At 42.8% G+C, this 27814-nt stretch overlaps 1 protein-coding gene across 6 annotated transcripts in view; it reads right to left on the bottom strand.

Annotated features, from left to right (window-relative positions):
- Pcgf3 (polycomb group ring finger 3) overlaps nucleotides 1-27814 on the bottom strand; it is a 44508-nt gene continuing 16694 nt past the window's right edge. For 5 of the 6 annotated variants that reach the window (XM_059274947.1, XM_059274950.1, XM_059274948.1 and 2 more), the window contains 7 exons: nucleotides 27731-27786; nucleotides 20833-20940; nucleotides 19593-19681; nucleotides 11188-11259; nucleotides 6425-6562; nucleotides 2412-2492; nucleotides 1-1569 (listed from right to left, as the gene is read on the bottom strand). In XM_059274947.1, the coding sequence (XP_059130930.1) occupies nucleotides 1522-1569; nucleotides 2412-2492; nucleotides 6425-6562; nucleotides 11188-11259; nucleotides 19593-19681; nucleotides 20833-20940; nucleotides 27731-27786 (592 nt within the window). In that variant the 3' untranslated portion in view covers nucleotides 1-1521. The remainder of the gene's footprint in view (nucleotides 1570-2411; nucleotides 2493-6424; nucleotides 6563-11187; nucleotides 11260-19592; nucleotides 19682-20832; nucleotides 20941-27730; nucleotides 27787-27814) is intronic. The other variant, XM_059274951.1, reaches the window with a different exon arrangement.

The raw sequence follows: 27814 nt of genomic DNA, 5'->3' as shown, positions 1-27814 counted from the left end.
TTCCAAACAAAGAGCTTGCTTTTATTTTAGAAGGGCAAACATTAAAGATTCAGTTAATTTGGATGTTTTATCCTTAGTAACATTAGGTCTCACTAGTCGCTGCTTCTGACACTGTGTAAGTGAAAGAGGAAGTAGAAAAAAAAGTGGGTGTTGATAAACCCAATCTCAACTCTCAAAGCAAATTCAAGAAAAATTCCAATTGTTAAGGCGAAGACTCAGAAGCCTGGCCTAAGGGACACACTAAGATCCTCATCTGCCCACTAAGAGCAGAGGTACTTCTAGGATTATAGGGTTCTACAATTCCCATGGGGCCTGGAAGGGCAGGAAGTGGGGGAGGTAAGAGGGCACCCAGCCTGAGAGAGGTCCTTGGGAACCCCAGGACAGTACCCCTTCTCCATACTCTTGCCTTCATACCCTTAAGGTAGAATAAAGTTGGATACGCTGGCATCTTAGTCTTTAACCCAACAACAACAAAAATTACATGTGAAAGGGGAGGTTACCAAATAGTATCCTGTCTGTGACCAAAAAAGCAACCTCTGCTTAACGGGTTGCTCAGTTACTTTGCATGAAAAAGGGACCCAAAGAATGCATGTTAACCCCACGAGCAGGAAGGCAAGCCTGGAAATACCAACTACCAGGAACATGAGGTTACAGGCCACCTCCCAAGTGTCTTTACAAGGTCTCCCCACAGGATGGCTTGTGTCGTTTGACAGCGACAAACAGCCATCACCACATCTTGCCAGCAGAAGGAAAACAAAAAGGGAAAGGCAGGAACTTCAGTGATGGCCTTTCCAAGGAAATTATTTCAAGAACTTTTCAAGAAGCCAGTGCTGCACTGCCAGACCTCCTCTAGTTTGCCTTACTGCGGGGGCCGGAATTGCAGCCACATGACACTGGGGAGTCATGAGGGTCCTGCCTTGCCCAGCCAGCACAGGCCATCATCCCAGGATGCACAAGACAAGACTTAAACTTGGGAATGGGCCTCTGCTGTGCTCTAGAAGGTGGGAAATTAAATACCATGGCTAAATAATAGTATTACTGCAAGCCTCTTTGGGTGCGCTTTAAATTAAATTTTTATATATCTTTTAAGTCTTCAGGAAGCTAAAGGCAACATAAATATATACCATGAAAAGATTTTCAATAACTTAGGAAGGACTTAATGAAAGTACAAGTATTTTTGAGGCTTATCATGAAACCTAATCCACGAATTAAACCAAAACGGACTCAGATTCTCAAGACCTGGAAAGCAAGCAGAGGCGCTGATGTCAGACGCGGTGTGGGCCGTGCCAACATTTCACTTATTCTCTGGCCTGTAGACCTGAAGCAGAGACGAGCGAACTGCGAAGTGTTTTCACCCTCTGTAAACGCGTGCTGGTAGTGTCTTGTTGGGAGTGGATTCTCTCATACAAAAGTTATAAATATTCTCTATTCAGAAATCTGGTCCACATGGCACCCAGAGGCAACATTCCACGACACATTTTGCCGTGTAGAGCGCTGGGTGTGGGCTGAGTCTGGCTGGGCTCACAGCAAGTCCATCTTGGGTCTGTAGTGTAGCAGGAGGGGCGCTTTCTGCAAGACAAAAACAAGGGTGGCTGAGGGAGGTACAGGGGGCCTAGACTGTGCACTCAAACCACAGGCACACACGTACCAGCAGCGCCACAACTGAATCAGTTCTGGGGACAAGGAGCAATTGTCACTGGTCTCAGGTAACCCAGTGGTCACCTGTGTGGGTGTTTGGGGCTCATGACAGAGCCTGTGCAGCCAGAACCTCAACTTGCTCCTCATGCCTACTAAACTAGCTCTGGGCTCTCCTATACAGTTTCTTACACTCTCCAACCCTTGTCCTGGTCAGCATCAACTACTGGTCATCCCGGTCTTTGGCTGGCCCAGTTGTCTCCGTCCCCTTCTTCCTGAGAAGCAACATAGCTAGAGGTGGAAGAGCTGCATTCCAGTCCTGGGCAGGGACCGCAACACCAGTTTCCAGACTCAGAAAGGTACCCCAAAGTTTGAGTTTGCTCCAACTGTGGCAGCTACCACATCTGGTCCCCTGGACTCAGGGGATTGACAGGGGTGGTGAGTAAAGACCCTGGCTGGGTGGATGATTCAAGAAAGACAGCTGTTCCACAGCAGTGTCTGCAAACAGAAGACATGCACAGCAAGTAAGGATCAAGAGTTTATCTAAAACCTGGCATTCAAAAGAACCACCCAGTCTCATGCCAGGTGGTGGTAGTGCACACCTTTAATTCCAGCACCTGGGAGGCAGAGCCAGGTGGATCTCTGTGAGTTCGAGGCCAGCCTGGTCTACAGAGCGAGATCTAAGACAGGCTCCAAAACTACACAGAGAAGCCCTGTCTCAAAAAAAAAAAAAAAAAAAAAAAAAAAAAACAACAAAAAGAACCACCCAGTCTCACCTTGAATCTCCACCTTGTAACAACCACGAACTTGAGAGTGTGGTCCTTGCCCAGGATCTCTTCGTTGCATAAAATGTCCAGCTGGTGGGAGAAGGGGCTTCAATTAGGTACATATTCAACCTATCTTGAGAATGAGGCCAGCAGTAATAATATGAACAATACTCTCATATGTTCTGAAACAAGCCCCTCCCCAGTCATGTGGGAATATAGCTTGCCTGCTTATTCCAATATAGAAGCCAGCTGCAAACACGAGGTATAACAGAAAAGGAGCATTTCTATTAAGACCAAAACTTCTTCAGGGGTCAAAGATACAGTGGTGTACATCATGGCTATGTTGCAGTGGTTCCAAGAGGCTCAGCCTAGTTGCTCTGAGCATCAACGATGCCTGCTCTGTCCCTACCCCTGTTCTGTGTTTCTCTAATGAATTTCTGGAGGCATCAAAATGTGGACCCCTCCCTGGATCCCCACTTACTGTACCTCAAGCCATTGTCCTCCCTCTAAGTGGTAGTGAGATATAAATTCCTGTGTTTACCCACTGACCCTTGAAGGGCCTAGCCACCATCAACAGTTCAGTAAGCTACAGCAGTGACTCCAGGTTACCTAGACAGCAAGGTGGGAAGGTATACTAAAGAAGTCACAAGATAATTTCTCTTCATACAAAACACAAGGCCTGGTCCACACAGAGCATACAGAACCTTACCACATAGAGCACACAGGGCCTTCTTCACATACAGCTGCAGGGATTGATCTACACCCACCTGCTAGCCTACACCATCATGGGTTTCAGACCAGGATGCTTTCACCATGGCTACCCTGCCCACTGACCCTTACTTCTAGCTATCCTGTTCTCAATACAGTGAGGGAAATGTGCTCTTGGACTTTTTCTCACTTATTTAATAGACTTTACTACTTAGAGAACAGTTTTAGGCTCCCTCACCTCATCTTACATATACATATTCCCACAGAGACTAGACTGTTAGGCATATGGGTTATATATCCTGTACTTCATTCAGTCTGTGAGGAGCCAGCAACCTGGCTGCCATCTTCCTATAACAGTCTATTCCCATTGCACCTAGTTGTGGTTCTGTGTCTCCTCATCTGAAGTCTAATGCTTATAGGTGTATCTGGCCAGCACTGGCCCTCCACTTCTCCAGGCTCACCTGGATAGCACTTGCCATTATATAATCTGCACATGGGTGCTTGAGGAGGTGCATGGTGATGTCTCACTGTTTTTTAAATTTGTATTTCCTTAAGTGTGTGATCAATGACCCAGATGGTCTTGGTATCTCTCTAGGCAGAGGACAAAGGCTGTTCTCACAGGCCACATAGGAATGTGTGTTTCTTGTAGACAGACCAGCCTTTGGGTCCATGAAAGCTCAACTGTCTGCTGTCATCTTTACTAAATGGTGTTTACCTTGTGATACACAAACTGCATATAAGCTCCTGTCCCCAGCAAGGCATAATGCCCTCACCCAGTTCTTATGACTTGCCCTTAGTGCTTGTCCCCCTTCCTTATCCAATGTCCATGACAATGCTCCCCACACTTCACACAGCATTAGGGACTGCAGGGCTCTGAGCAGTGTGAGATCCACCTGGGATACTCATGAGCTGATAGCCAGGTGCAATGAAAATGCTTCAAGCCGGGCGTTGGTAGCGCACGCCTTTAATCCCAGCACTCGGAGGCAAAGGCAGGCGGATTTCTGGAGTTTGAGGCCAGTCTGGGCTACCAAGTGAGCTCCACGAAAGGCACAAAGCTACACAGAGAAACCCTGTCTCGAAAAAACAAAAAAAACCAAACAAATAAAAAAAAAACAAAAAAAAAATTAAGAAAATGCTTCACTTCTTGTTGGTCCCCGTGAAGAAATGTTCCTGCACATGGAAGGCAGCCTCCCCTTGAACTGCCTGATGTTCCTGGCTCTGTACAGTCATAGAAGCCACTTCAAGTCAAGATGGACATCTTTACCTTCATAGGGTCCAAGTCTCTCCTCTACCTTATTCCCCAAATAAACCAAATCTAGACTTTCTTTTCTTTTTCCTGTGGGCTCCTGGTAGTGAGTATCAAGTTATATCCTCATTCTTTGTCTGCCACCTCCTTCCCAACCACTCATGTGGTTGGCTCAGGGTTGAGCATTGGGCTGCTTGACAGTCCAAAACTCTGGTTCCTGGGTCTGATACACAGCTCTGAAGAGCACTGTGGCAAGACTGCCAGGAGTGTCTTTCAGTGTGGCTATAATTAAACAGCACAGACTGGGCAACTGATGAAGTTAATATGTTAATATAACAAAACATTAACTTTTTTTTTTTTTTTTTTTTTTTTCCCCGAGACAGGGTTTCTCTGTGTAGTTTTGGTGCCTGTCCTGGATCTCTTTCTGTAGACCAGGCTGGCCTCGAACTCACAGAGATCTGCCTGCCTCTGCCTCCCGAGTGCTGGGATTAAAGGCGTGCACCACCACCGCCCGGCAACATTAACATATTTTAATATAACACAATTAACAGTTAATATATAACTGGTTAACAGCTAATATGTGCTACAGGCTGGAATTCTGGTTATAATGTAAGCACTTGCTGTCACTGCAAGCTATAACAGAGCGATGAAAGATTCCCCAGGTACCAGTCATGATTTAAACACCTCCCCAAGGCCCTGCCTCCCAGCACCATGGGGTTGAAATGGAGTTTTCAGCACATGGACCTGAGGGACACTGAGTACAAGAAGATCCTCTTGCCCTATGGTTTCTAGGGTCTTGTGGCCAGGTCACTGCAGTCCCTGCCTCTGTTATCTCTATCTTGCTTCCCCTGACCTGTGTCTAAAATCTTCTTCTACTGCATACTAATACAGGATGCTTATCCCTGGGTTTAGGCTTAGTAGACAATCTGAGGTGTTTCATCTCAAAATCCTTAAGATGTTACATCTGCCAAGACCTTCTTCCAGTGGGGTCATATCCACAGGCTCCCGCTGGGACACAGGCTCGATGGCTAGCACAGCTGTATATACTACTCTCCAAACTATTCTCAACCACCACTCACACGTACCTGCTGCAACCTACTGGACCGTCTGTCTTGACAGGGGTCTATGTGCCCTCTAAGTCCTTTTCCACACAGCCTCAGAACTCTTTTGACCCTTCCTTGGTGCAGCAGGACCAGCTCCTGCTGTTCTTGCTCAAGTACCACACCAGCCTGGGTTTCTGAGCACATGTACATACAAGTCTCTGCCGTGAGCCCCGATGACAAGCTCTGGGTCTGTGGGTCTACTTGGGTTTCAGCTATTGATCTGTAAGTACCCACCACTTGTTCATTCATCCATCCACCACCCCTCATTCATCAAATTAAAAAACAGAAGTTCTGGGACTACAGAGATGGCTCAGTAGTTAAGAGTACTTGCTCTACATAAGGCCCTGAGTTCAGATCCTAGTACTCACATAAAAATCTGGGCATGAACCAGGCAGTTGTGGCACATGCCTTTAATCCCAGCACCGAGGAGCTGTTACACAGAGAAACCCTGTCTCAAAATACCAAAAGTAAATAAATAAATAAATAAATAAATAGAATCAAGTAAATAAATTAAACAAACAAACTGATTTCTATATAAGGGGTCAGCACTTTGTTGCCAAGCCTGACAACCTTTGAGTTTAATCACCAGGATTTCCATGGTGGAGGGAGAGAACTGACTTTTGCAAGCTGTCACTGCCCATGTACACACACACACACTCTCTCTCTCACTCACTCACTAAATAAATCTAATTAAAAACATTTTTTAAAAAATCTCCAAACAGCCAGGCGGTGATGGCAGACACCTTTAATCCCAGCACTCGGGAGGCAGAGCCAGAGCCAGGCGGATCTCTGTGAGTTCGAGGCCAGCCTGGTCTACAGAAAGAGATCCAGGACAGGCACCAAAACTACACAGAGAAACCCTGTCTCGGGGGGAAAAAAAGAGGGATGTGTGTGTCTTTGGCTGTTATTTTAACAAACAAGACAGGCAAAGAAGAATCCATCCCAGATCTTTGGCTGATGACTACCTCATTGAAGGAGGAGAGATTGAGCTTCTTGGCGATGAATTTCTTCAGGTGCAGCACTGTTGCTTGGGCTGAGCATCGAATCCACTTCCGCTTCAAGCCCCGTAGTTTGCTGCTATTGCATTCCAGACAGATGCTCACCTGGAAGAGAAAGGATATGAGGTCAGGACTGCCAACTCTCAGACTTTTCCTGGACGAGCACTAGTTTCTACATCTATGAGTACTGGTCTTTGAAATCAGAACAACACTGTACAAGGATTTCTACCTCAGTCATTTTATACCTCCTTTTAAAACCTCCTCAGAGTCTTTGTGATGCTGAGAAACACTCTAGCCTGTCAATTTTGGTCTTCTTAACTTAGTCACCCTGAGAGTTATGTGTCTGTATTTGCCAAGGGCACTGAGTCTTTAAGTGTTCTCAAGTGGCTACCCTGTCCAGACAAGTCCTGTACTGAGCAAGGTTTGTGAGGGAAACAGAGGTGTGTTCTTGACAGAAAGGCCATGAGCAAAGCCTTGGCCTGACACTTAGATGGGTGCTCTGGATGAGCCATTATTTTCTAGAGTCAGACAGAGTACAGGTGTGGGATGGAAACCTACAAGTGGAGTTAACTGTTGGATCCTAATGCAATGCAAATGGAGATCTGCTTCAGGGAGACAAAGCCTTATCCCAGGACTGTAGAGAAAGCATCTCCAACATGGGTTCATTCAAATTTCTGAAAATTCAGGTAAAAGAATTAAAAAGGAAAGTAACTGAAATATGTATCATAAAATCACAAGAAATAGAAAAGGAAGAATTAAAAACATAAGATACTGAGTAAAGAACATGTTACAGGCATAAAAATACAACACAACTTCTAAAATTAGTAAACACATTCACTGAAGCTAAAAACACTGGGTACCTTAACTACTCAAGACAAAAAAACTTTCTCAAAGATCATTTGAGGAAATTACGAGTGAGAATTTAAATTTAAAGGCAAAGATTCAAATTAAAGTATCAGAATTAAGGAAGCCAATAAGGAAGACAGATAGAGACAGACTTGCACAGAGGGAAGGGCAAGGGAAGTCAGAATTTAAAAGTAAGTCCCCTGAAGGATGGAAGACCAGGAAAGCAATGATCAGATAAAAACAAAGGGGCTAGAGAGATGGCCTCTTTGTAAAGTACATGATGCTCTTCCAGGAGACCCAAGGGTTTAGTTCTCAGAACCCATGCTGGGCAGCTCACAACCAGCTGTAACTTGAGTTCCAGGATGTCTAATGCCTTCTTTTGGCTTCCACAGGCACCTGCACGCACACACACACACACACACACACACACACACACACTAAAAAGAAGGCTGGGCAGTGGTGGCCCACGCCTTTAATCCCAGCACTCAGGAGGCAGAGGCAGGTGGATCTCTGTGAGTTCAAGGCCAGCCTGGTCTACAAAGCGAGTTCTAGGACAGCCAGGACTACAAAAAGAAACCCTGACTCAAAGAACAAAACAACAACAACAACAAAAGAAAAAGAAAAAAAAAAAGAAAAGGGGGGAGGCACAACTTAAACAAAAGGACAAATTTCTTGAAATACCTTATTAGAAGATAAAAAGAAGCCGGGCGGTGGTGGCGCACGCCTTTAATCCCAGCACTCGGGAGGCAGAGGCAGGCGGATCTCTGTGAGTTCGAGGCCAGCCTGGGCTACCAAGTGAGTTCCAGGAAAGGCACAAAGCTACACAGAGAAACCCTGTCTCGAAAAACCAAAAAAAAAAAAAAAAAAAAAAAAAAAAAAGAAGATAAAAAGAAATGACATAGAGGTGAGGTAGTGCATTGCTAAGACACATCTGTTGGATGCAGTGCATAGGCCTGTCATCCCAGTACTCAGGGAGGTAGAGGTAGGTAGATCAGTTCAAGGTCAACCTCAGCTACAGAGATTTTCAAGTCAGCTTGCTCTATGTGAAGCTCTGTCTCCAAAAACAAAACAAAACCAAAACGAGAGAAAGGAGATACTGGCCAAGTGATCAGAAAATAGATTATTACTAAATCACATTACAGAGCAAGAATGAAAAAGAGCGCCTTTCAAACAACTATGGAAAAGACTGGTTTACGAAGATGGATAGGAAGGAGACAGGAGGAATCTTAGGGGTAAGGTGCTGACTATCATCAGCTATGGACTTTTGAAAATGTATGTATTCATTTAAGCAATTTGTAACTAGTAAAGTAAGAACGTTTAACTTGCAAAACAGACATGAAAAAAAAAAAGATTAAAGAAAACATTAATTCTCTGCCATCAACCTTACCTAGTACCAAAAAGGGAAGCAACAAGAACAAAATAAACATGTTAAGTTAAAGTAGAAATCAGCATCAGTTTATCAGTAGTCATGGGAAATATAACTAACTTGCCATCTAAATTTTCTAGGGACTGGAGAGATGGCTCAGTGATAAGAATACTTGCTGCTTTTGAAGAAGACTCAGGTTTGCTTCCTCGCACTCACATGAGAGCTTATAACCAACCATCTTGCTTCTTGTTCCAAGGAGTCTTCAGGCACTAGGCACATGTATGATGCACATACATCCATGTAAGCAAAATACTCACATAAGAAAAAAAAATCTTTAAAAAGAGAAAAATTCTGGTTTGATTAAATAAAATCTAGTCAATGTTAGATATTAGAGGAAGATATTTAATAAGCTGAAATACCAGATTATTAACCAAAAGAAATCTAGCTTAAGTTAATAAGAGATAAGGTAGACTTGAATAGAAAAAAATGTCCCTAAGAAAACATTCCCTAAGGAATGTTTATAAATTTACATGCACCAATTGATTGGAGCAAATGCAGAAACCCATAGCCAAACATTAGATGGGGCTCAAGGAATCCTGCAGAAGAAGGGAAGGAAGGATTGTAGGAACCAGATGGGTCAAGGACACTACAAGAAAACAGCCCATAGAATCAACTAACCAGGGCTCATATGGGCTCACAGAGACTGAACCATCAGGGAGCCTGTATGGGTCTGACCTAGGTCCTCTACATATGTTATGGTTGTGTAGAGCTTGGTGTGGAACTCCTAACAGTAGAAGCAGGGGCTGTCTCTGACTCTTTTGGGACTCCTACTGTGTTGCCTCATCCAGCCTTAATATGAGGGAATGTGCCTAGTCTCATTGTAACTTGATATGCCATGTTTGGTTGATATCCCTAGGAGGGTTGCCCTTTTCTGAAGGGAAACAGAGCAGGAGTGGATCTGCATGGGAGAGGGAAGATGGGGGAAGGGCTGGAAATTATCTTAGGGTTTCTATTGCTATGAAAGGACACCATGACCATGGCAACTCTTATAAAGGAAAACATTTAATTGTGGTGGCTTGCTTAGAGTTCAGAAGTTTAGTCTATTATCGTCATGGCGGAAAGCAAGGCAGCATGCAGGCAGACATGGTGCTAGAGAAGGAGCTGAGAGTTCTTACATCTTAACTCACAGGCAACAGGAATTGGTCTGTCTCACTGGGCATAGGTTGAGCATAATGAGACTTCAAAGCCCGCCTCCACAGTGACATACTTCCTCCAACAAGGCAACACCTCCTAATAGTGCCACTCCTTTTGGGGGCCATTTTCTTTCAACCATAGGAGGAGAGGAGGGAGGGGAAAATGGTTGAGATGTAATATATGAGAAAAGAATTTTTAAAAAACTTGCACGCATCTAGTGACCTTTGTGAATGGACTACAGTAACCCCATTTGACACCTACTTAGCCAAATGGCTGTAAGCTGTGAGCTATAGTGTGCTCTAGCCAGAGTCTGCATCCTTGTGAGGTATGTAGTCCTGTGCTTAGCTCTGGCTGGACTCAGGTGTATTCAGGAAAGGTGTGATCAAGGCCATGGACCCCCAGGGAGCGAGATGTCTGAAGCACACCTATGCTTCAGGTGTGCTTCATTTGAGGCACACAAACAGCAGAATGCATTCATTCCACAGGACTATGGGTCTAAGCCATCTGTGAGACAAGAGCAGGTGCCTGTAAAGTTTCACAAACAAGAAACTAACACCTTGGAAAGGTGACCACCTGCAGCAGTCAGGTCTGAGATAAGACTCAGGAGGTGAGGCATCAGGGCAGATGGGTCAGGAGTAACTGATATGAATCTTTCCCCACACAGGTACTGCTGTCCAGACTCCAAGGTGTATGTGGGGGATGTTGAGACCTTAGAGTTGAGGACATGCTTTGTTACAGGTAACAGAATTTCTTGTCTGCAACAGAGACTGTCCAGGGAACCAGGCCACAGGATTTTACTTCCTGCCTCTGCTCTACCCCTGCACTTGCTCCACATTCTTTGACGCCTTCCCCTCTTGCCATGTAGCATCTGGATTTTACACCAGCTGCAAGAAACTTAAAGGCAGAATGCTGCCTCCCCACGGGTGAGGGCAGCACTGCCACTGCTGTCCTCTGGAACTGCAGAGGTGGGAAAACAGCTAAAAAGCTACTGTGTACAGAGGCTGCTCTGGGAAGGTCTTTCTATGTAGAAAGTAAAGGAGAATTCAGAATGAAAATAGACTGAATTGAGGTAGATGAGCTTGAAACGGGGGCGGGGGGCACAGAAAGAGACCTGGTGCTCCTACGTGTTCTTGCAGGAGGTGACAGCCTATCCTTCCGTCCTTACAAAAGAGCCCCATGAAGAGAAGGACAGGGATCAATGTATGTTGGGGACCCCTAAAGCCCATAATGGCTGTTCAAAAAACAAACAAAAAAAAACACCCAAAGCCCCATCATAGTAGACATTGGGGAGCTAAGGAGGGGCCTTCGTGGAAACAAGACTCACATTTCCACCCCAGATGTCCCTTGACCACAGGTGGGGTTTCTGGGTGTGAGAATATCTTGTAGAAGGCATCTCCTGAGGAGAGAGAGAGGTGATTAGAGCCACCTGCCCACTCACCAACCACCTGCTACTCAGGCTGTCCCAAAAGAAGTAACCCAGCCTTAGGAAAAGAGACCTGCAGCAATACATGTCTCATCTACAGAGAGACTGTGGCACAGCTAATGATCCTGCCCAGACGGCCTTTTCACTGTGAACAAGGGCAAAAGAAAGGAAAAAGGGACCCAAGTAGTTCCCAACTTGGGGCAAAGTTGAGAGGAGGAAGAAGAAATGAAGAGCAGAAGGAATAAAGGTTCCTCGTGTGGAACAGCAACAACAACCATGAGGCAGATTCATAGATAGCTGGGAACTCCCAAAACAGAATTAAGACTGAATCAGATGGGGAGCTTGATCACCTACAGATAGGTGAGGCTCCCACAGAAAGAGCCCCTTCAATCCCTTGCCCCAGGAAATGGGAAAACTAAGGTCATGTAAATCATTTACTGGCCACAAGCCTGTTCCTGGGGTTATTTAGTAGTGAAGACAGGGGACAAAGTAGGGGCAATTTCTGTTCAGAGAGAGGAAGAGGAAAGAGGAGTAAGTACGGTCCGAGAATTCAGAGGCCACCATGAACAGGATACCATCCAACACCCTGACTGACCAAACACAAGAGTTGGAGTCAAGCCATGGTCCAGAGTGGTCAGGGCTCTCCTGTTTTACCCAGCTGTGGTCACAGAGAGGTCTAGACCTTTCTGCCATTGAGTGCCAGGAGATGATCCCGCCTAAGCTAACAGGGAACACAAGAGGAGATAGACTGACATACACATGGGGTAGGCAGTTTGCCTTTTAATGGTTTCTTTTGTTTTCCTTTTTGGTCCTGGGTCGGGGGTGGGGGGAGACAAACTTAGGGCCTTGTGCATGCCAGGCAAGCTTTCTACCATTGAACTACATCCTTAGCTCTCTTAGTGTGCCATTTTTCTTTCTTTTCTCCTTCCTTCCTTCTTGAGATAGTTTTATTATGTAGCTCTGACTGGAATGGAACTATGTACAACCAGGCTGGTGTTGAACTCACAGAGAGGTCTGCCTGCCTCTGTCCCCATCCCCCAAGTGCTGCAATTAAAGGTATGTGCAACCAGCCTTGTCCATTTTCTGTTCTTAATATTTAATGTTTAAGAGACAATCCAGTTGAAAAGATATGTCTTAAAAGATACAAGACAACCTGGCGGTGGTGGTGCACACCTTTAATCGATAAAATTATTTTGAATTTAGAATTCATTGTGAATGTGGACAGTAATAAATACGCCAACACACAAGAACTTGAAATGTTTACTATCCACACACTTGTTCTGAAATGACATATAAAACAGAACCCACAAAAGAGAAAGACTGAAGATAAATCCAACATTGTGGGAAAATAAAACAAACACCCAAAGAGCTAAACATGGTGACACAGACCTCTAACCTTAGCTACTCAGGAGGTTGAGGAAAGAGTATCCTGAGTTCAAGGCCAGTCTGAACAACTTAATGAGAACCTGTCATAGAATGAAAAGTAGAGTGAGAAGAGGGCTGTAGCTCAGTAGTAAAGCACTTGCCTAGAGTGTGTGAAGCTCTCAGTTGTACCCTAGTTGCACCACAAACAAAACTAATACCAAACTCAACAACAGCATGAAACGTAACTAAATCTATACAACTATCAGTTTGGCATCTAAGTTTTACTGTTGGAGAAGAGTTCAGGGAATGCAGCTTTCTTGGTTAAGTGCTTGCTTAACAAAGCACTAGCTTTGATCCCTACAACATAACTGGTACAGGCTGTGCATGCCTGTAATCTTAGCACTTAAATAAGGAGTGGAGGCATGAAGATCAGAAGTTCAAGATCATCCTTGGTTAAACAGTGAGCTCATGGCTAGAATGGTTTATGTGAGACCCTGTCACAAACAAACAATCTCCCCAAAACCAAACCAACTTTATTTTGGCTTGGTTAAATTTTTCTTTTTTAAGAAAAATTTTTTTTCCCTTTTTCTTCTTCTTCTTTTTTTTTTTTTTTTTTTTTTTTTTGGTTTTTCGAGGCAGGGTTTCTCTGTGTAGTTTTGCGCCTTTCCTGGATCTCGCTCTGTAGACCAGGCTGGCCTCAAACTCACAAAGATCCGCCTGGCTCTGCCTCCCATGTGCTGGAATTAAAGGCGTGCGCCACCACCGCCCGGCCTTCTTCTTCTTTTTTTTTTTAAATGCTATTAATTCTTTCAGAATTTCATACAATGATTTTGGTCATTAAAATATTTTTAAAGTTTTGCTTTTTAATTAAAAAATGATTTTATTATATTGTATGGTGTTTTGGCTGTATGTACATCAGTGTATGTGTATGTCTGGTGCCTTCTGAAGGTGGAAGACAGCACTGGATTCCCTAGAACTGGAGTTACAGACAGTTGTAAACTACCATGTGGGTGTTGGGAATTGAACCTGAACCTCTGGAAGAGCAGCCAGTGTCTTAACCTCTGAGATTAACCTCTCCAGCCCTTAAAGTCCTATTTTTTGAAGAGAAGGTCTCATTCAGAATGTCCTCAAAATGGTGATAATTTTCCCACCCCAAGTGCTGGGATTACAGGTATTGAGTCACCAGGTTATGCCAAAATTTTAGTAAAAATAAGCAACAGTTTATGGAATAACAGTAGTGGGAAATAAAATAAAAAATTACAACGACCATGACTCTCCTCTGAGAAGGCTGCTCATGCTTTTGGATGTGTCTTACTTCCTCCTGACATCTCTCTTTCTCTTACCCCTTATGCCTAAGCCTATACTAAAATCAAAATAACTTCATTAAGCCCAACTCTGATTCATAAAAAAAAAAAAAATTCTGAAACAAAGCATTAGATTACTTAAAAATGTAAACTTAAGCATGTTCGAAAATTTAAGCGTACCATGAAAGACTAAAAAGATACAGTATTTCCAAATTACTGGGTGAGAAGAAACAACCTAAGGATGGGTCAACAGGAAAGGGAAAAACAAGACAGCTACTCCAATGGACACAACTGTTAAATAGGATCTTCAAGATGTGTTTAAAAATGCAACTAAAATCCTATATTACATACATACCTAAAGCATCAGGACATGGAAAGGTCTAGAGAGACACCAAAGAAAGTGGCAACATCAGAGCCTGAAAAGTCAGGAACCAAAGCAAAGAAAGGGTATAGAAAAGGAGAACTCAACTGGGAGACAGCACATTCAAGAACGTGGGCCAGTCACAGCCAGTGTTCCCTAAGACAAACAACTACAAGGACCACAGAGAGAGACTGACAGAAAGCAATGATGATTCAGGGGACACTAATAAGAGAAAATAAGTGTGAAACCAACACTAACTGATCCTTAGCTGGCTTGGTACTTTATTGTCCATCACATGCTTCAACTGTACCCCACAGAAGCCTTGGGAAGACATAAGCACCACCCATTTCACAGGCAAGGAAACAGGCATGGCAGAGTGTCAGCTTATGAAAGTAGCTGCAGCTTAAGGTTAGGGTTAGGACATGAGAAGATGGGGCTATAGGTCCCATGTGTTTAACCACATCGGTGACTTGAAGTTTTTCTGGGCTCTCTGCACAACTGGACTATGAGGGCTTATCTTGGTTGTCAACTTGACACACCCACCTGGGAAGAAGGAACCTCAACTCAGGAACTGCCTCCTTCAACTGCTCTATGGGTGTTGGGGAATATTATTTTAAGGTGTGTTACTTTTGTTTATGTTGCATTTAACTCTGAAGCTGTGTTTCTGTGCCTTTCTGAAACACCTGATGGTCTAATAAAGATCTGAACAGCCAATAGCAAGGCAGAAGAAAAGATAGACGGGGTTGGTAGGCAGAGAGAATACATAGAAGGAGAAATCTGGGAAGAGGGATTGAAAAGGGATCTAGAAGCCAGAGAAGGAGGAGGTCTCCAGGGGCCAGCCACCCAGCTACAGATTAAGCCATGGAGTAAGAGTAGTATACAGAAGTAAGAGAATGGGAAAAGCTCAGAGGCAAAAGATAGATGGGATAATTTAAGGAAAGCTAGCAACAAACTAAGCCAAGCTAAGGTCAGGCATTCCTAAGTAAGAATAAGCCTCTGTGTGATTTATTTGGTAGCTAGGTGGTGGGGCCCCCCCAAAAGAGCAAAAACAATCAACAACATATGGGCACATCTGTAGGGAATTTTCTTTATTGCTAACTGATAGAGGTGGGGCCAGGCCAGACTACCAGGGGTAATATCACCACTTAATAGGTAGTCCTGTGTTGTGTTAGAAAGCTAGGTGAGCAAACCAAGGAAAGGAAGTCAGCAAGCAGTGTTCCTCTAAGGTCTCTACTTCAGTTCTTGCTTCTAGGTTCTTGCTTTGGCTGCCTTCCATGATGGACTTAGAACCTGTAAGCCAATATATCCTTGCCTCTCAAACTACTTTTGGTCAGTGTTTTATCACAGCAACTGAGAGCTAACTAAGACAGAAACTGGTACCAGGAACTGGTACTGTGATGGACCTGACTCTGTAGCTTTAATGTCCTGGACTGTTTTATGGGATGAAGGCAGAAAATGTTGAAGCTTTGGGCTGGAAAAGCCATTGAGTGCTCAGGGCTTCGTGAGCTGTTGGAAGATAATTTGAGAGAAATGCAGACAGTGAAGGCCTGGCTAGTGAAGTTTCAGAGAGAAATGTGAGAGTAGCTCAAAGACTCCATGAGAGGGAGAGGAAGACTGTGTGTGTGTGTTTGTGTTTGAGACGAAGACTCACTGTGTAGCCCTGGCTGTCCCGGAGCTCACTATACAGACCAGGTTGGCCTCAAATTCAAAGATCCACCTGCCTCCTGAGTGCTGAGATTAAAGGCATGAGCCACCATGCCTGGTCTTTAATGTTTATATGATATTTTTCATTAAGAATTTGTGATTTCTGGTCAGTTGGAACTGAAGAACAACTGTGATTAACAGGAGACCAGCACCACTGAAGTGAAACCTTTTGCTTTACTGGGACAATCATTGCTGGTTAGCTGGGGCTAAAAATATCAGCTGTGGTCAATAAGAGACCAGCATCATGAAGGTGAAATCTTCCAAGTATTTCCTTAGAGTCACACACAGAAACTATGGTACATTGTGAGAGACCAAGGCTGCACATTAAGCTGGCAGCAGACTTCAGCATATGATGTGGAAGTGTCTCCCACATGATACTGGTTTTTCAGGCATGTACAGGTCATAAAGAGCAATTGAGGCTTGGCACAGTGTGGCAGGGCTGGCATCTTCCTAAAGAGAGGCCAGAGAGTGTGTGTGTGGTGGGGGGCAATTAGCGAAGGTGCAGCCTCAGTTACAGTGGAAACTCCAGGACTGGAAGAGTCATGGAGAGAATCTGAGGTTTAGTACCAAGTAGAAGTATTGGAGCCCCCCAGGTGAGAGGCCAGGAGAGCTACTGATGAAGATGCAGCCTCAGTTGCAGTAGACTTCTGCAAACTGGAGATACTAGGACAGTGGGAAGAGAGGCGAGTGTGGAATAGAGTTGGCCTGAACCTACCCTGAGACAACTTGTGTGTGCCACGGATGACAGTCAAAGAAGTGGAGCTGCCCAAGCCCTTTGGAACCCATAAGAGTCTGAGACCAAGATGCCAGACATTGAACTATAAGATTTTAGAGCTACACTGCTGGACTCTGGTTTTCCCTTAACTGTGATTATTTTTTTGTTGTTTGTTTTTCAAGATAAGGATTCTCTATGTAGCCCTGGCTGTCCTGGAACTTGCTCTGTAGACCAGGCCAGTCATGATTTGACTGCCTCTGCCCACAACTGCTGAGATTAAAAGCATGTGCCACCACCACCCAGCAACTGTGATTCTTTCTATAACCTGGTTCTTTCCTTTTGAAACAAGAATGAAACAACTCTGATTTTACAGGAATGCAGAATTAAGACTTTTGACTTTTAAAGAGACTCACTGAGCCATATTTTCAGTCCCCAAGACACTGAACTTTTAAGTGATGAAACTTCTTAAACACCATGGGATTTTAAAGTTGTACTGTATTTTATACTCTCATATCAACGTAAGATCCTAGGACAAACAAACAGGGAAAGGCTATGGTTTAATAGTGATATGTTTGTATGTCTAGTTGAGGAAGAGCAGACTTGTTACGGCTAATCTTGATTGTCTTTTTGACACATCTGGGAAGAAAGAACCTCAACTCAGGAAATGTCTACATCAAATTGGTCTGTGGGAATGTCTGTGGGGCATTTTGTTGACTGCTAATTAATGGAGATAGGCCCAGCCCACTGAGGACAGTGCTACCCTAAGGAGGTGGTCCTGAGTTGTATAAGAAATCTAGGTAAGCAAGCCAGAGGAAGGTAGTCAATAAGCAGTGTTCCTCTGTGGTCTCTGATTTAGTTTCTGCCTCCAGGTTCCTACCTTGAGATCCTATCTTGGCTTCTCTTGATGATGGACCATAAAGTGAAAAATGAAACAAGCCTCTTCCTCCCCAAGTTGCTTTTGGTCATGTTGTTTACCACAGCAACAAAAGAGCAAACCAGAACCTGGACACTGGAGGAGCAAGGACTCCATGCAGAGATCAGCACAGACAGCATCCTCTAAATACGAGAGAAAGGAAATAAAAAGTACTACAGCCAAAGCAGGGTATTCAGGTGGACACTTGAGAACACTTATCTAGAATGGTAAGATGATGGCCTTCATGCCTCTCCAGAAATAGGATTATAAGGCACAACTTGTCAGTGCCAGGGATGTACCCAAGGCACCCAGGAAGTGTACAGCCTGTGTGAGATCAAGAATATACACAGAGTTTAGCTCCAAAGGCTAGACCAATACAAAAAAGAAAAACAAAATTCACTCTTCACATATGCTTTAAGAAACAAACAAGTAGCATATTTGGTATAAAAAGGAAAAGGCAAAAATTAACAACAGTCAACAATAGCAATTTTTTAAACTGTAAAAGATTAGAGAAAATACTCTCAACAATTCTATGCCAACTATAGAAAACTGACACAAGCAACACCCAGGCCTGGGCAAGGTCTAGAGACCCAGTGGCTTCCAAAAGCATAGTAATGAGTCCAGGCAAGGAACACGATTGCTCCAGAAAGGCTAGCAGGCACATGGCCTACAGAGCAGGGCCTGTGAAACCTGGGGATATTACCTGAGAGTTGTTCCAAGGTACCTACAGACAATACCTACTGTTATTATTTCTGTTACTGATGCTCAGAATCAGTAAAACAGATGAGACGAGGGGCCACTCACTCCAAGGTGACTGTAGTGCCTGTGTACACAAGGGTAGTCAGAGTGGTCCTCTCACCACAGGAGAATGCTTATCCCACATTTATCTGCAAACCTATCCCTATTCTGTGGTGCTAACTATCATTAACTGCAGAAATGGACATGTTAAAATAAGATTCCACCATTCTAGCCCCAAATATACTGTTTCAGTTACTATGTCTTCTGATAGGGCCAAGATCACCCCCACCATGTACAGCAATCTCATGGCTGTTGATGCACATTCATCTCCCAGTAAGCTGTATAGTGGCTGTTTCCTGTCAACCTTGGCATCATGTTTAAAGTCAGACTGGGGAAAGGAGCTCTCTTTTCCAAGGAAATCATACCAAAATTTTTGTTGGTGGTGTGTGTTGGTTCTTTGCCAATTCCCAACATATGCTAATTATTTCATGCTGAGCCAATCACCCATGGAGCAAAGTAAGTTCTGTTTTTAGTGGATTGTCTTAGGTTTTATGTAAGACAGCATTACCTAGGAATAATAGCATCTTTGTTCCTCTTTAAGTGCCTCATTCTTGTTTCCCTGCCATTGGGAGAGGACTTCTAAACACAGAGCCAATTAGTCATGGCATTTCCTTACTCCTTGTTTTAGTAAGACAATGATCCTATTTCATCAAAAGCATCACAACTATTAGAACTCACAAACTAGGAAGTTCTGTAGACAGGGATACGGAGTTTTATTAGACCCTTTTATGGCACTTCTGTGATGATATGGTTTTTGTTTGGTTTGGGTTGTTTGTTTGTTTGTTTTAGCTGATAATGTGGCAAATGAGACATGGAAAGTCCTCAACATTGCATGCTTACTTCCCTTCATCGTGCTGATGGGTCACTTCCCTTGGGGGCACAGCAGAGAAGGTACCAAACCACCAATAGTGAGTGTTTGCAGTGGGCTGTATAAAACATAATCTGACTATGAATTGTAATTCTGTATGTCTGAAATGCTTTACAGTTACCATGTGTTGCTTTGGTAATTAAAACAAATAAACAATAGGAATATAAAGAAAAGTTAAGGAATTAACAGGAGGAAAACTTTATGATGTTTTATCCTGTTACAACTTCATGAGACACTGAAGTATGCGAACACGGGAATGAACTGATGCCAGTTTTCACCTGCTCGTCACTCCTGTGGTAATCGTTGTCCTCCTCCTGCTTCTCTTCTGCTGTCTCTTTATTGGAACTGTCGTCTGCTTTGGTTTCACCTTTTAGCACAAATAGAAAATGTTGTACAGGTTGAAATATCTCTATTCCAAAATTCAAAAGTTCTAGTATGTAAAACTTTTTGAGGTGTAAGTGTAAACTTTTATACTTAACCCCATATGACAGGTTGTATGTAGAAAAAGGTAGAATTAAAATATTATATGCAACTTTTCCAAAATGAAAAAAAAAATCCAATACTGAAACACTTTTGGCTCCAAGCATTTTGGACTAGCAAAACCCATATTAAGAAATCCAAAATGTTATAATATTTGTAAAAGTTCACAGTATACTAAAAATGATGTTGATATTCATTCTATTGAGAGCATACGTATGTCCAGTGATAGCAGTTAAAACCATTCTGCATGTTTGCTAAGGATCTAAGCAACTCTGTGGTATGAGGACCTATGGCTGCAGCTGGGTGAGGCAGATTTTGGATTATGTGTCTTGAGAGACTCGTAGATTTGGACTAATATGTCTTAAGGGACTCAGAAGATGGAGACAGTGACCAAAATTGGTGAGCACAGCAGAGACAAGCCTCTGGGTCCACTCAGCACTCACCACAGCAACCTTACTTCTGTAAGTAGTCTGGCTCATGGAACCTTACTGTTTGGATAAATACTCAGGAATAGATTCTCACTTTTATCCACCCTACCCACTCTCACCCAAGTCTAGTCTGGCTCCCATAGGAACCTGAGCACCAACTCCCCTTAGGCTCTTAAGCATATACAGGCTGGTCTTGAGATTTCTCAGGAACTTACATGGTCCTAGTAGCAAAGTGCCAGTACTCAAGATTTAAGTAATTTATTAAATACAGACTTAAAAGTACCAATTAATTTTATGCCCAAATCCAACTACCATTTGGCCTTTTTATCATAAAGCAAGCAAAGTCAGAATCTTAAGGATATCTACCTTCTATAGTTTTTTCCTAGGCCCTCTGTCCAATTCTGTTCTCTTCCACATGACCCCTAGGCATTTTCTAGTATCTCTTGTAGTCTAACCCACATGTCCAGCTACCAGGGTTGATGAAGAGCCTTTTCAACAACCATCAGAAAAAATGGTCAAAACCACCTAAGCCTTGAGACAAAGTGCTCTGTGGGGGAAAGCCTGATAAATGAGCCTCTGAACTGCATGGTGGTCTAATGCAGCTACTCACCATTGCGGGGATCTAAGTGCTGTTTTGCTGAGCACGCCTCCCCCTTGATGTCACCTGGTACCTCCATGCCCAGTTTGTGATAGAATTCCCTCTGTTTCCTCATTTCCGCTATTAAGAATGGAGACAATTTTAATATTCAGTAGGAAAGGACTTAAATAGTAAAACTGCTCACTAATGTTACACAAAGAAACTTGCAGAGTTAGATGAGTCTGAAGAATGATACTAGTAAGAAAATAAGCACAGGTCAGAATGAAAAACCTTAATGCCTTAGTTGCAGGTGTTTGAGAACACTGAGACAGGACACAGGTGTGCCGAACTGGTGCAACAAGACAGGCTCTGGAGCTGCAGGGATCTTGTTCCAGCACTATGACCCAACCTCCTCAGCCCTCTAAGATGGTGTAGGGTTATTCATCACCTGGAGCATAACCCTTCATACATCATCACTAACACTGAGGCTGCTAGTACATTTCTATGTACATATACCACTTTGGCACAGGCAGCTTGGCAATCCACACATACTGCCGAGTGCTCCCACTGTCCCTGTAGCCATGATGGTCACAATCTAGAACCATACGGCTGCCATCAAGTGCAGAAGAATTCTCACTAGGCTGAAGGTGGTAGACACACCTGGAAAACAAGGACAGACCCAGAACAACCCTGTCCTGGAAACCTGTGTTTGTGTGCCAAGGTTCCTTGGTCACATCAGAGACGGGCAGTGGCCAGTGGCCATGTCTGTCTTGTACTGGGTGAAGACTGCCTCCAGTGGCTGTGGGCAGCAGTGGCCATGAAAGAAATGTAAGAAAAAGAGGAAACAGAAACCTCCAGACTACAGAGAAAGTTTATTCCTAAAGGCAGGCATCTAAGTCATGAAGCTGTCCAGGGTTTCAGATTACTATGCTCCTCTGGATCATTATCCAATAAAGCAGCATGGTCTGTCCTTAGATGGTCAGCATACAACCCCCACTGGCTAGACCAGATTGATATCTTGTACTTGGAGGAAATTATCAATTACATGAGACAAAAGCAGCTTCTGACTTTCAGCAAAAGCTCCATTCGTGAGACTAAAATTCAGACCCAAATGACATGCATCAGATCCTGGTCACTACTCAGAATACAGATGGCAAAGGAAACTTAAAATGATTTGTTCAAACCAAAAATTTACAAGTAACTCTATAAAAGATACTTTACATGTAGTCAACCAAGAAATAATTTTTCATTAAACTTTTTAAAATTTTACTTATGTTTTGAGACAGGGTCTTACTAGGTAGCACTAGCTGGCCTGGAACTCATTGTGTAAACCAGGCTAGCCTCTAAGTCACAGAGATTAGTCTGCTTTTGCCTCCTGAATGCTGGGATTAAAAGCATGTGCCATCATGCCTGGCCTTTTTAAGCTTTTCATCTGCACATTTATCTTTCCCTATAGATCAGGAACCTCTAGAGAGCCCAGAACATGTTCTGAACATGTCCAGCCTGAACAGATGCTTTGCAAAACCTGACTGTACACATATGAAGATGTGCAAGCTGTGAACCTGGTCAGAAAAGGAGTCCTTCTAGAGTGGAGGAAAGGAAGGGCTCAGCCCAAGAAATGTTCTTGGACCAGAGAGATGGCTCAGTGGTTAAAATGCCTGTCACCAAGCCCGACAACCTGAGTTTGCTACTGTGACTCACATGGTGGAAGAAAAGAACTGATTGCCACAAGTTGTCCCGACTTCTATATCCAACCACAGCACATACATCAGGGAACACACGTGTCCCCACATGTACAAAGCTTCTTGTGGATGAAATTCAAAATTCAGTACTAAGGGACTGGAGATATAGTTTAGCCACAGAACATTTGTCAATCAAAATACAGTAATGACAATGAAGTATAGTTTGTTTTTGTTTTTAATGTAAGCTCACTGATAAGAAGAATGGAATCCTTTTGGGGGACAATACTGATTTAATTGTGGTTAAAAGTTATTGCTTCAGTTCCTCACTCCATCCCTTTGTCTCACCCACCAACACCTGAGGTAGTCTTTCCCTGGAAACCTACTGACTACACTGGCCAGAGAGACAGGCAGGCGATCTTCACTCTCCTTGGCATCCTCCAATTCCAATTCTGTAGTCACAGTTTCATCTCCCAGCTCAGCAGCAGACCACCTGTGGGGCCAGTCTTCTCTTATTCCATTCACTATGGACTCCACAGAGCCCTATGGCAGACCCAGCTTTCTCCCCTCCTGTAAACCCTCTCCATCCATCCCTCCCCACCCTTCTATCCAATCCCCATTCCTGAGTGTCAGCTCCCAATACCTAGAAACAAGTTCTACCCAGGGACCCCCAGTGGCCACACCTTACAGGGATTCAGAAGCACTCCCTACCAGGAAACCTACAGCCACCACACACTCTTAAGATCTAGAGAGGGCAACAGAAGTCAAAAAAATGGAAAGCCCACTCAACAAAGACAATACTAGATATCAACAAACTAGAAATGCAATTATTCCAAACCCAGATGCCTAGACATCAAGATAAAAACATAATAATTTCTATCCTGACTCATTTTTCATTCAGTAGTGAGTTGTACAGTTTCCATGAGTTTGTAAACTTTCTGTTGTTGATATTCAGCTTTAATCAGTGGTGGTCAAATAGGACAATATATCTCCACTAAAGCCCAGCAACCCTACTACAGTAGTACATGAGAAATGTGATATAGCTGAAGAACAAGACAAGGACTTTAAAACAGCCTTTATGAATATGCTCAAGGACCTTAAAGACGATATGAATAAATCCATTAATGAAATCTATGAAAATATAAATGAATGATGGAATGCAATGAAGAAAACTATTCAAGATGTGAAAGCAGAAATGGAATCAATAAAGAAAACCCAAACTGAGGGATATGGAAATGTGGTGATATTGTGTTCCCCAATATATCGTGAACCCTAATAAATTTATCTGGGGTCAGAGAACAGAATAGCCACTAGACAGACATGGAGGCCAGAAAATGGTGGCACTCACACCTTTAATCCTAGCCTTCTGGAGGAAGAGATCCATCTGGATCTCTGTGAGTTCAAGGCCACACTGGAAACAGCCAGGCATGGTGACTCACGCCTTTAATCCCAAGAAGTGATGGTAGAAAGGTATTGAAGGCGTGAGGACCAGGAACTAGAGCTGGTTAAGCTTTTAGGCTTTTGAGCAACAGTTCAGCTGAGATCCATTTGGATGAGGACTCAGAGGCTTCCATTCTGAAGAAACAGGATCAGCTGAGGAAGTGGCAAGGTGAGGTAGCTGTGGTTTGTTCTGTTTCTCTGATCTTTCAGCGTTCACCCCAATACCTGGCTCCGGGCTTGTTTTTGTTAATAAGACTCTTTAAGATTCATGCTACATGGAAATGAAAAATTCAGAAACTCAACAGTAACCTCAGAGGCAAGCCTCACCAACAGAATACAAGAGATGCAAGAGAGAATCTCAGGCACTGAAGACAAGGTAGAAGAACTGGATGCCTTGGTCAAAGAAAATGTTAAATTGAAAAAACTCCAGGCACAAAAACATCCAAGAAATCTATGACACTATGAAAAGACCAACTCTACATATAACAGGAATAAAGGAGAAGAAACCCAGGTCAAGGGCATGGATAATATTTTCAACAAAATCATAGAAGAACTCTTCCTTAACCTAAAGAAGGAGGTGCCTATCTAAGGTAAAAGAAGCATACAGAACACCAAATAGACTGGATAAGAAAAGAAATTCCCCATGACACATAATAATCAAAATATTAAACATACAGAACAAAGAAAGAATATTAAAAGCTGCAAGGGAAAAATGATCAAGTAACATATAAAGACAGATTTATTAGAACAGCACTTGACTATTCAATGGAGACTCCAAAAGCCAGAAGGACCTGGAGAAGATGTTCTACAAACTCTAAAAAACCACAGATGCCAGCCCAGACTACTATACCCAGCAAAACTTTCAATCACAAGAAATGATTCAATCACAAGAAAGACATTCCACAATAAGACCATATTTAAGCAGTACCTATCTACAAATAGAGCTCTTCAAAAGGCACTAGAAAAAAACCTTCAATTGGAAGAGGTTAACCACACTCAAGAAAACACAAAGAATATATAATCTAAGACCAGCAAATCAAAAGGGGTGGGGGTGGGGTTCTACACCACCACAACAAAATAACAGGAATCAATAGACACTGCTCATTGATAACTCTCAACATCAGTGGTCTCAATTCCCCCAATAAAAAGACACACACTAACAGACTGGATACAAAAACAGGACCATTCCTTTTACTGCATCCAAGAAATATACCTTAACATCAAGGACAGAAATCACCTCAGGGTAAAAGGATGGAAAAAGATATTCCAAGCAAATGGACCCAAGAAAGAAGCCAATCTAGCCAATAAAATACACTTCAAACTAATCCAAGGAGATAGGGAAGGGCACTATATATCTCAACAAAGGAAAAATTCATCAAGAGGATTTACATTTTTTCCCCCAAAATAAGAGTTTCTCTGTGTAGCCCTGGCTGTCCTGGAACTCTTTTTTGTAGACCAGGCTGGCCTTGAACTCACAGAGATCCACCTGTCTCTACCTCCTAAGTGCTGGGATTAAAGGCGCATGCCACCACTGCTAGGTAATATTACAATTCTTAACATTTATGGACAAACACAAAGGCATTCAACTCCATAAAAGAAACCCTACTATAACTAAAATTACATATTGGCCCTCACACAATAAGAGTGAGTGACTTCAATACCAACAGACAGGTCATGCAGACAAAAACTAAACAGAGAAGTGCTGGAGCTAACTGACCTCATAAACTAAATAAACCTAACAGATATTTACAGAACATTTCACCCTGACACAAACAAATATAGCTTCTCAGTACCTCTAAAACTGACCACAAACTTGACACAAAGCAAGTCTCAACAGATATAAGAAAACTGAAGTAACAGCCTGCATCCTGTTTGACCACCATGGATTAGAGCTGGATATCATCAACAACAGAAACAACAGAAAGCTTACACGCTCATGGAAACTGAACAAGTCACTACTGAATGAAAAAACAACATACCCAAACTTATGGGACACAATAAAGGCTATTCTAAGAGGTAAGTTCATAACACTAAGTGACTATATTAAAAAATTGAGACAGGTAGTGGTGGCACACACCTTTAGTCCCAGCAATTGGGAGGCAGAGACAAGGGGATCTCTGTGAGTTTGAGGCCAGCCTGATCTACTGAGCTAGTTCAAGGATATTGAGGGCTACACAAAAAAACCCTGTGTTAAAAAACACACAAACAAACAAAAAATTGGAGAGATCTCATATTTCTAACTTGATGGCATACCTGAAAGCTCTAGAACAAAAAGAAGGAATAATACACAAAGGAGTAGATGGAAAGAAATAATCAAACTCAGGGCTGAAATCAATAAAATAGAAACAAACAAAAATACAAACAACAACAACAACAACAAAAACCAAAAAACAATGAAATAGAGTTGGCTCTTTGAGAAAAATAAAAAGATTTACAAATCTTTAGCCAGGCAGAGAGAGAAGATCCAAATTATCAAAATTAGATATGAAAAGTGGAACATAACAACAGGCACCAAAGAAAATCAGAGAATCATAAGAATATACCTTAAAAACCTGTACTTCACCAAATTGGAAAATTTAAAAGAAATGGATAGATAATTTCTCAATTTATACCATCTACCAAAGTTAAATCAACATCAGATAAGCAATTTAAACAGACCTATAACCCTTAGTGATATAGAAGCAGTTCTTAAAAGTCTCCCAACCAAGCCAGGCAGCAGTGCCGCACACCTTTAGTCCCAGCACTCGGGAGACAGAGGCAGGCTGATCTCTGTGAGTTCGAGATCTGGTCTACAGAGCGAGCTCCAGGACAGGCACCAAAACTACACAGAGAAACCCTGTCTCAAAAAAACTAAAAACAAAACAAAACAAAGTCTCCCAATCAAATAAAAAAAATTCCAGGGCCAAATGGTTTTAGCATAGAATTCTACCAGACTTTCAAGGAAGAATTAATGCCAATACTCCTCAAATTACTCCATAAAATAGTAACAGAAGAAACAGCCCAAATTCCTTTATGAACATGCAAAATTTATAAATAAAATACTTGCAAGCCAAATTCAAGAACACATCAAAAAGAACATCTACCATGATCAAGTAGGCTTCATCCCAGAGATTCAGGGGTGGTTCACAACAAAACCACATGATCATCTCATTAGATGCAGAAAAGGCTTTTGACAAAATCCAACACCCTTTCATGATAAAAGTCCTGTAGAGATCAGGGACATAAGGGGCATACTGCAACATAATAGGCCTCAACAAGTCCACAGTTAACATCAACCTAAATAGAGTGAAACTTAAAACATTTCCACTAAATCAGGAACAAGACAAGGTTATCCACTCTCTCCATATCTATTTCAATACAGTAACAGAAGTCTTAGCTAGAACAATAAGACAAATAAAAGAGATCAAGAGGTTACAAACTGGAAGAAAAGAAGTCAAAGTATCTTTATTTGCAGATGATACCATTGTATACATAACTGACCTTAAAAATTCCTCCTGGAAACTCCTATAGTTGATAAACACTTTCAGCAAAGTAGCATAAACAAAAATCAGTGATCACAGTATACAGAGATCTTCATGTACTTGGCTATATCCTTATAAAACTATTGTAAATGTTTCTGAAGATCTCAGCATTTTATCTTGAGGCGTTGCTGTTTCCCAAAACTAACACAGCCTATGTATCACAGGAAGACAATGGAGAATCTAGAACTAAGAACAGACATGTGGGAAATAGGGATGCTGCTGAGGAAGGGGCCTGGGTCCAAGAGCCAAAGCCCTAGCTATGAACTTGGGCTGAGCAGTGTTTCAACTCACCTTCCTGGAGGCCTGGCACCAGCTTGTAAACAATGTCCTGCATGGTTCTGTCATGACTGCAAAAAGAAAACAGGCGGGTGGGGG

This window comes from Peromyscus eremicus, chromosome 10 (genome assembly GCF_949786415.1).
Source record: "Peromyscus eremicus chromosome 10, PerEre_H2_v1, whole genome shotgun sequence".
Lineage (NCBI taxonomy): Eukaryota > Metazoa > Chordata > Mammalia > Rodentia > Cricetidae > Peromyscus > Peromyscus eremicus.
Note: the sequence above shows the minus strand (reverse complement) of the source record. Positions and strands in the feature narration are given on the sequence as shown.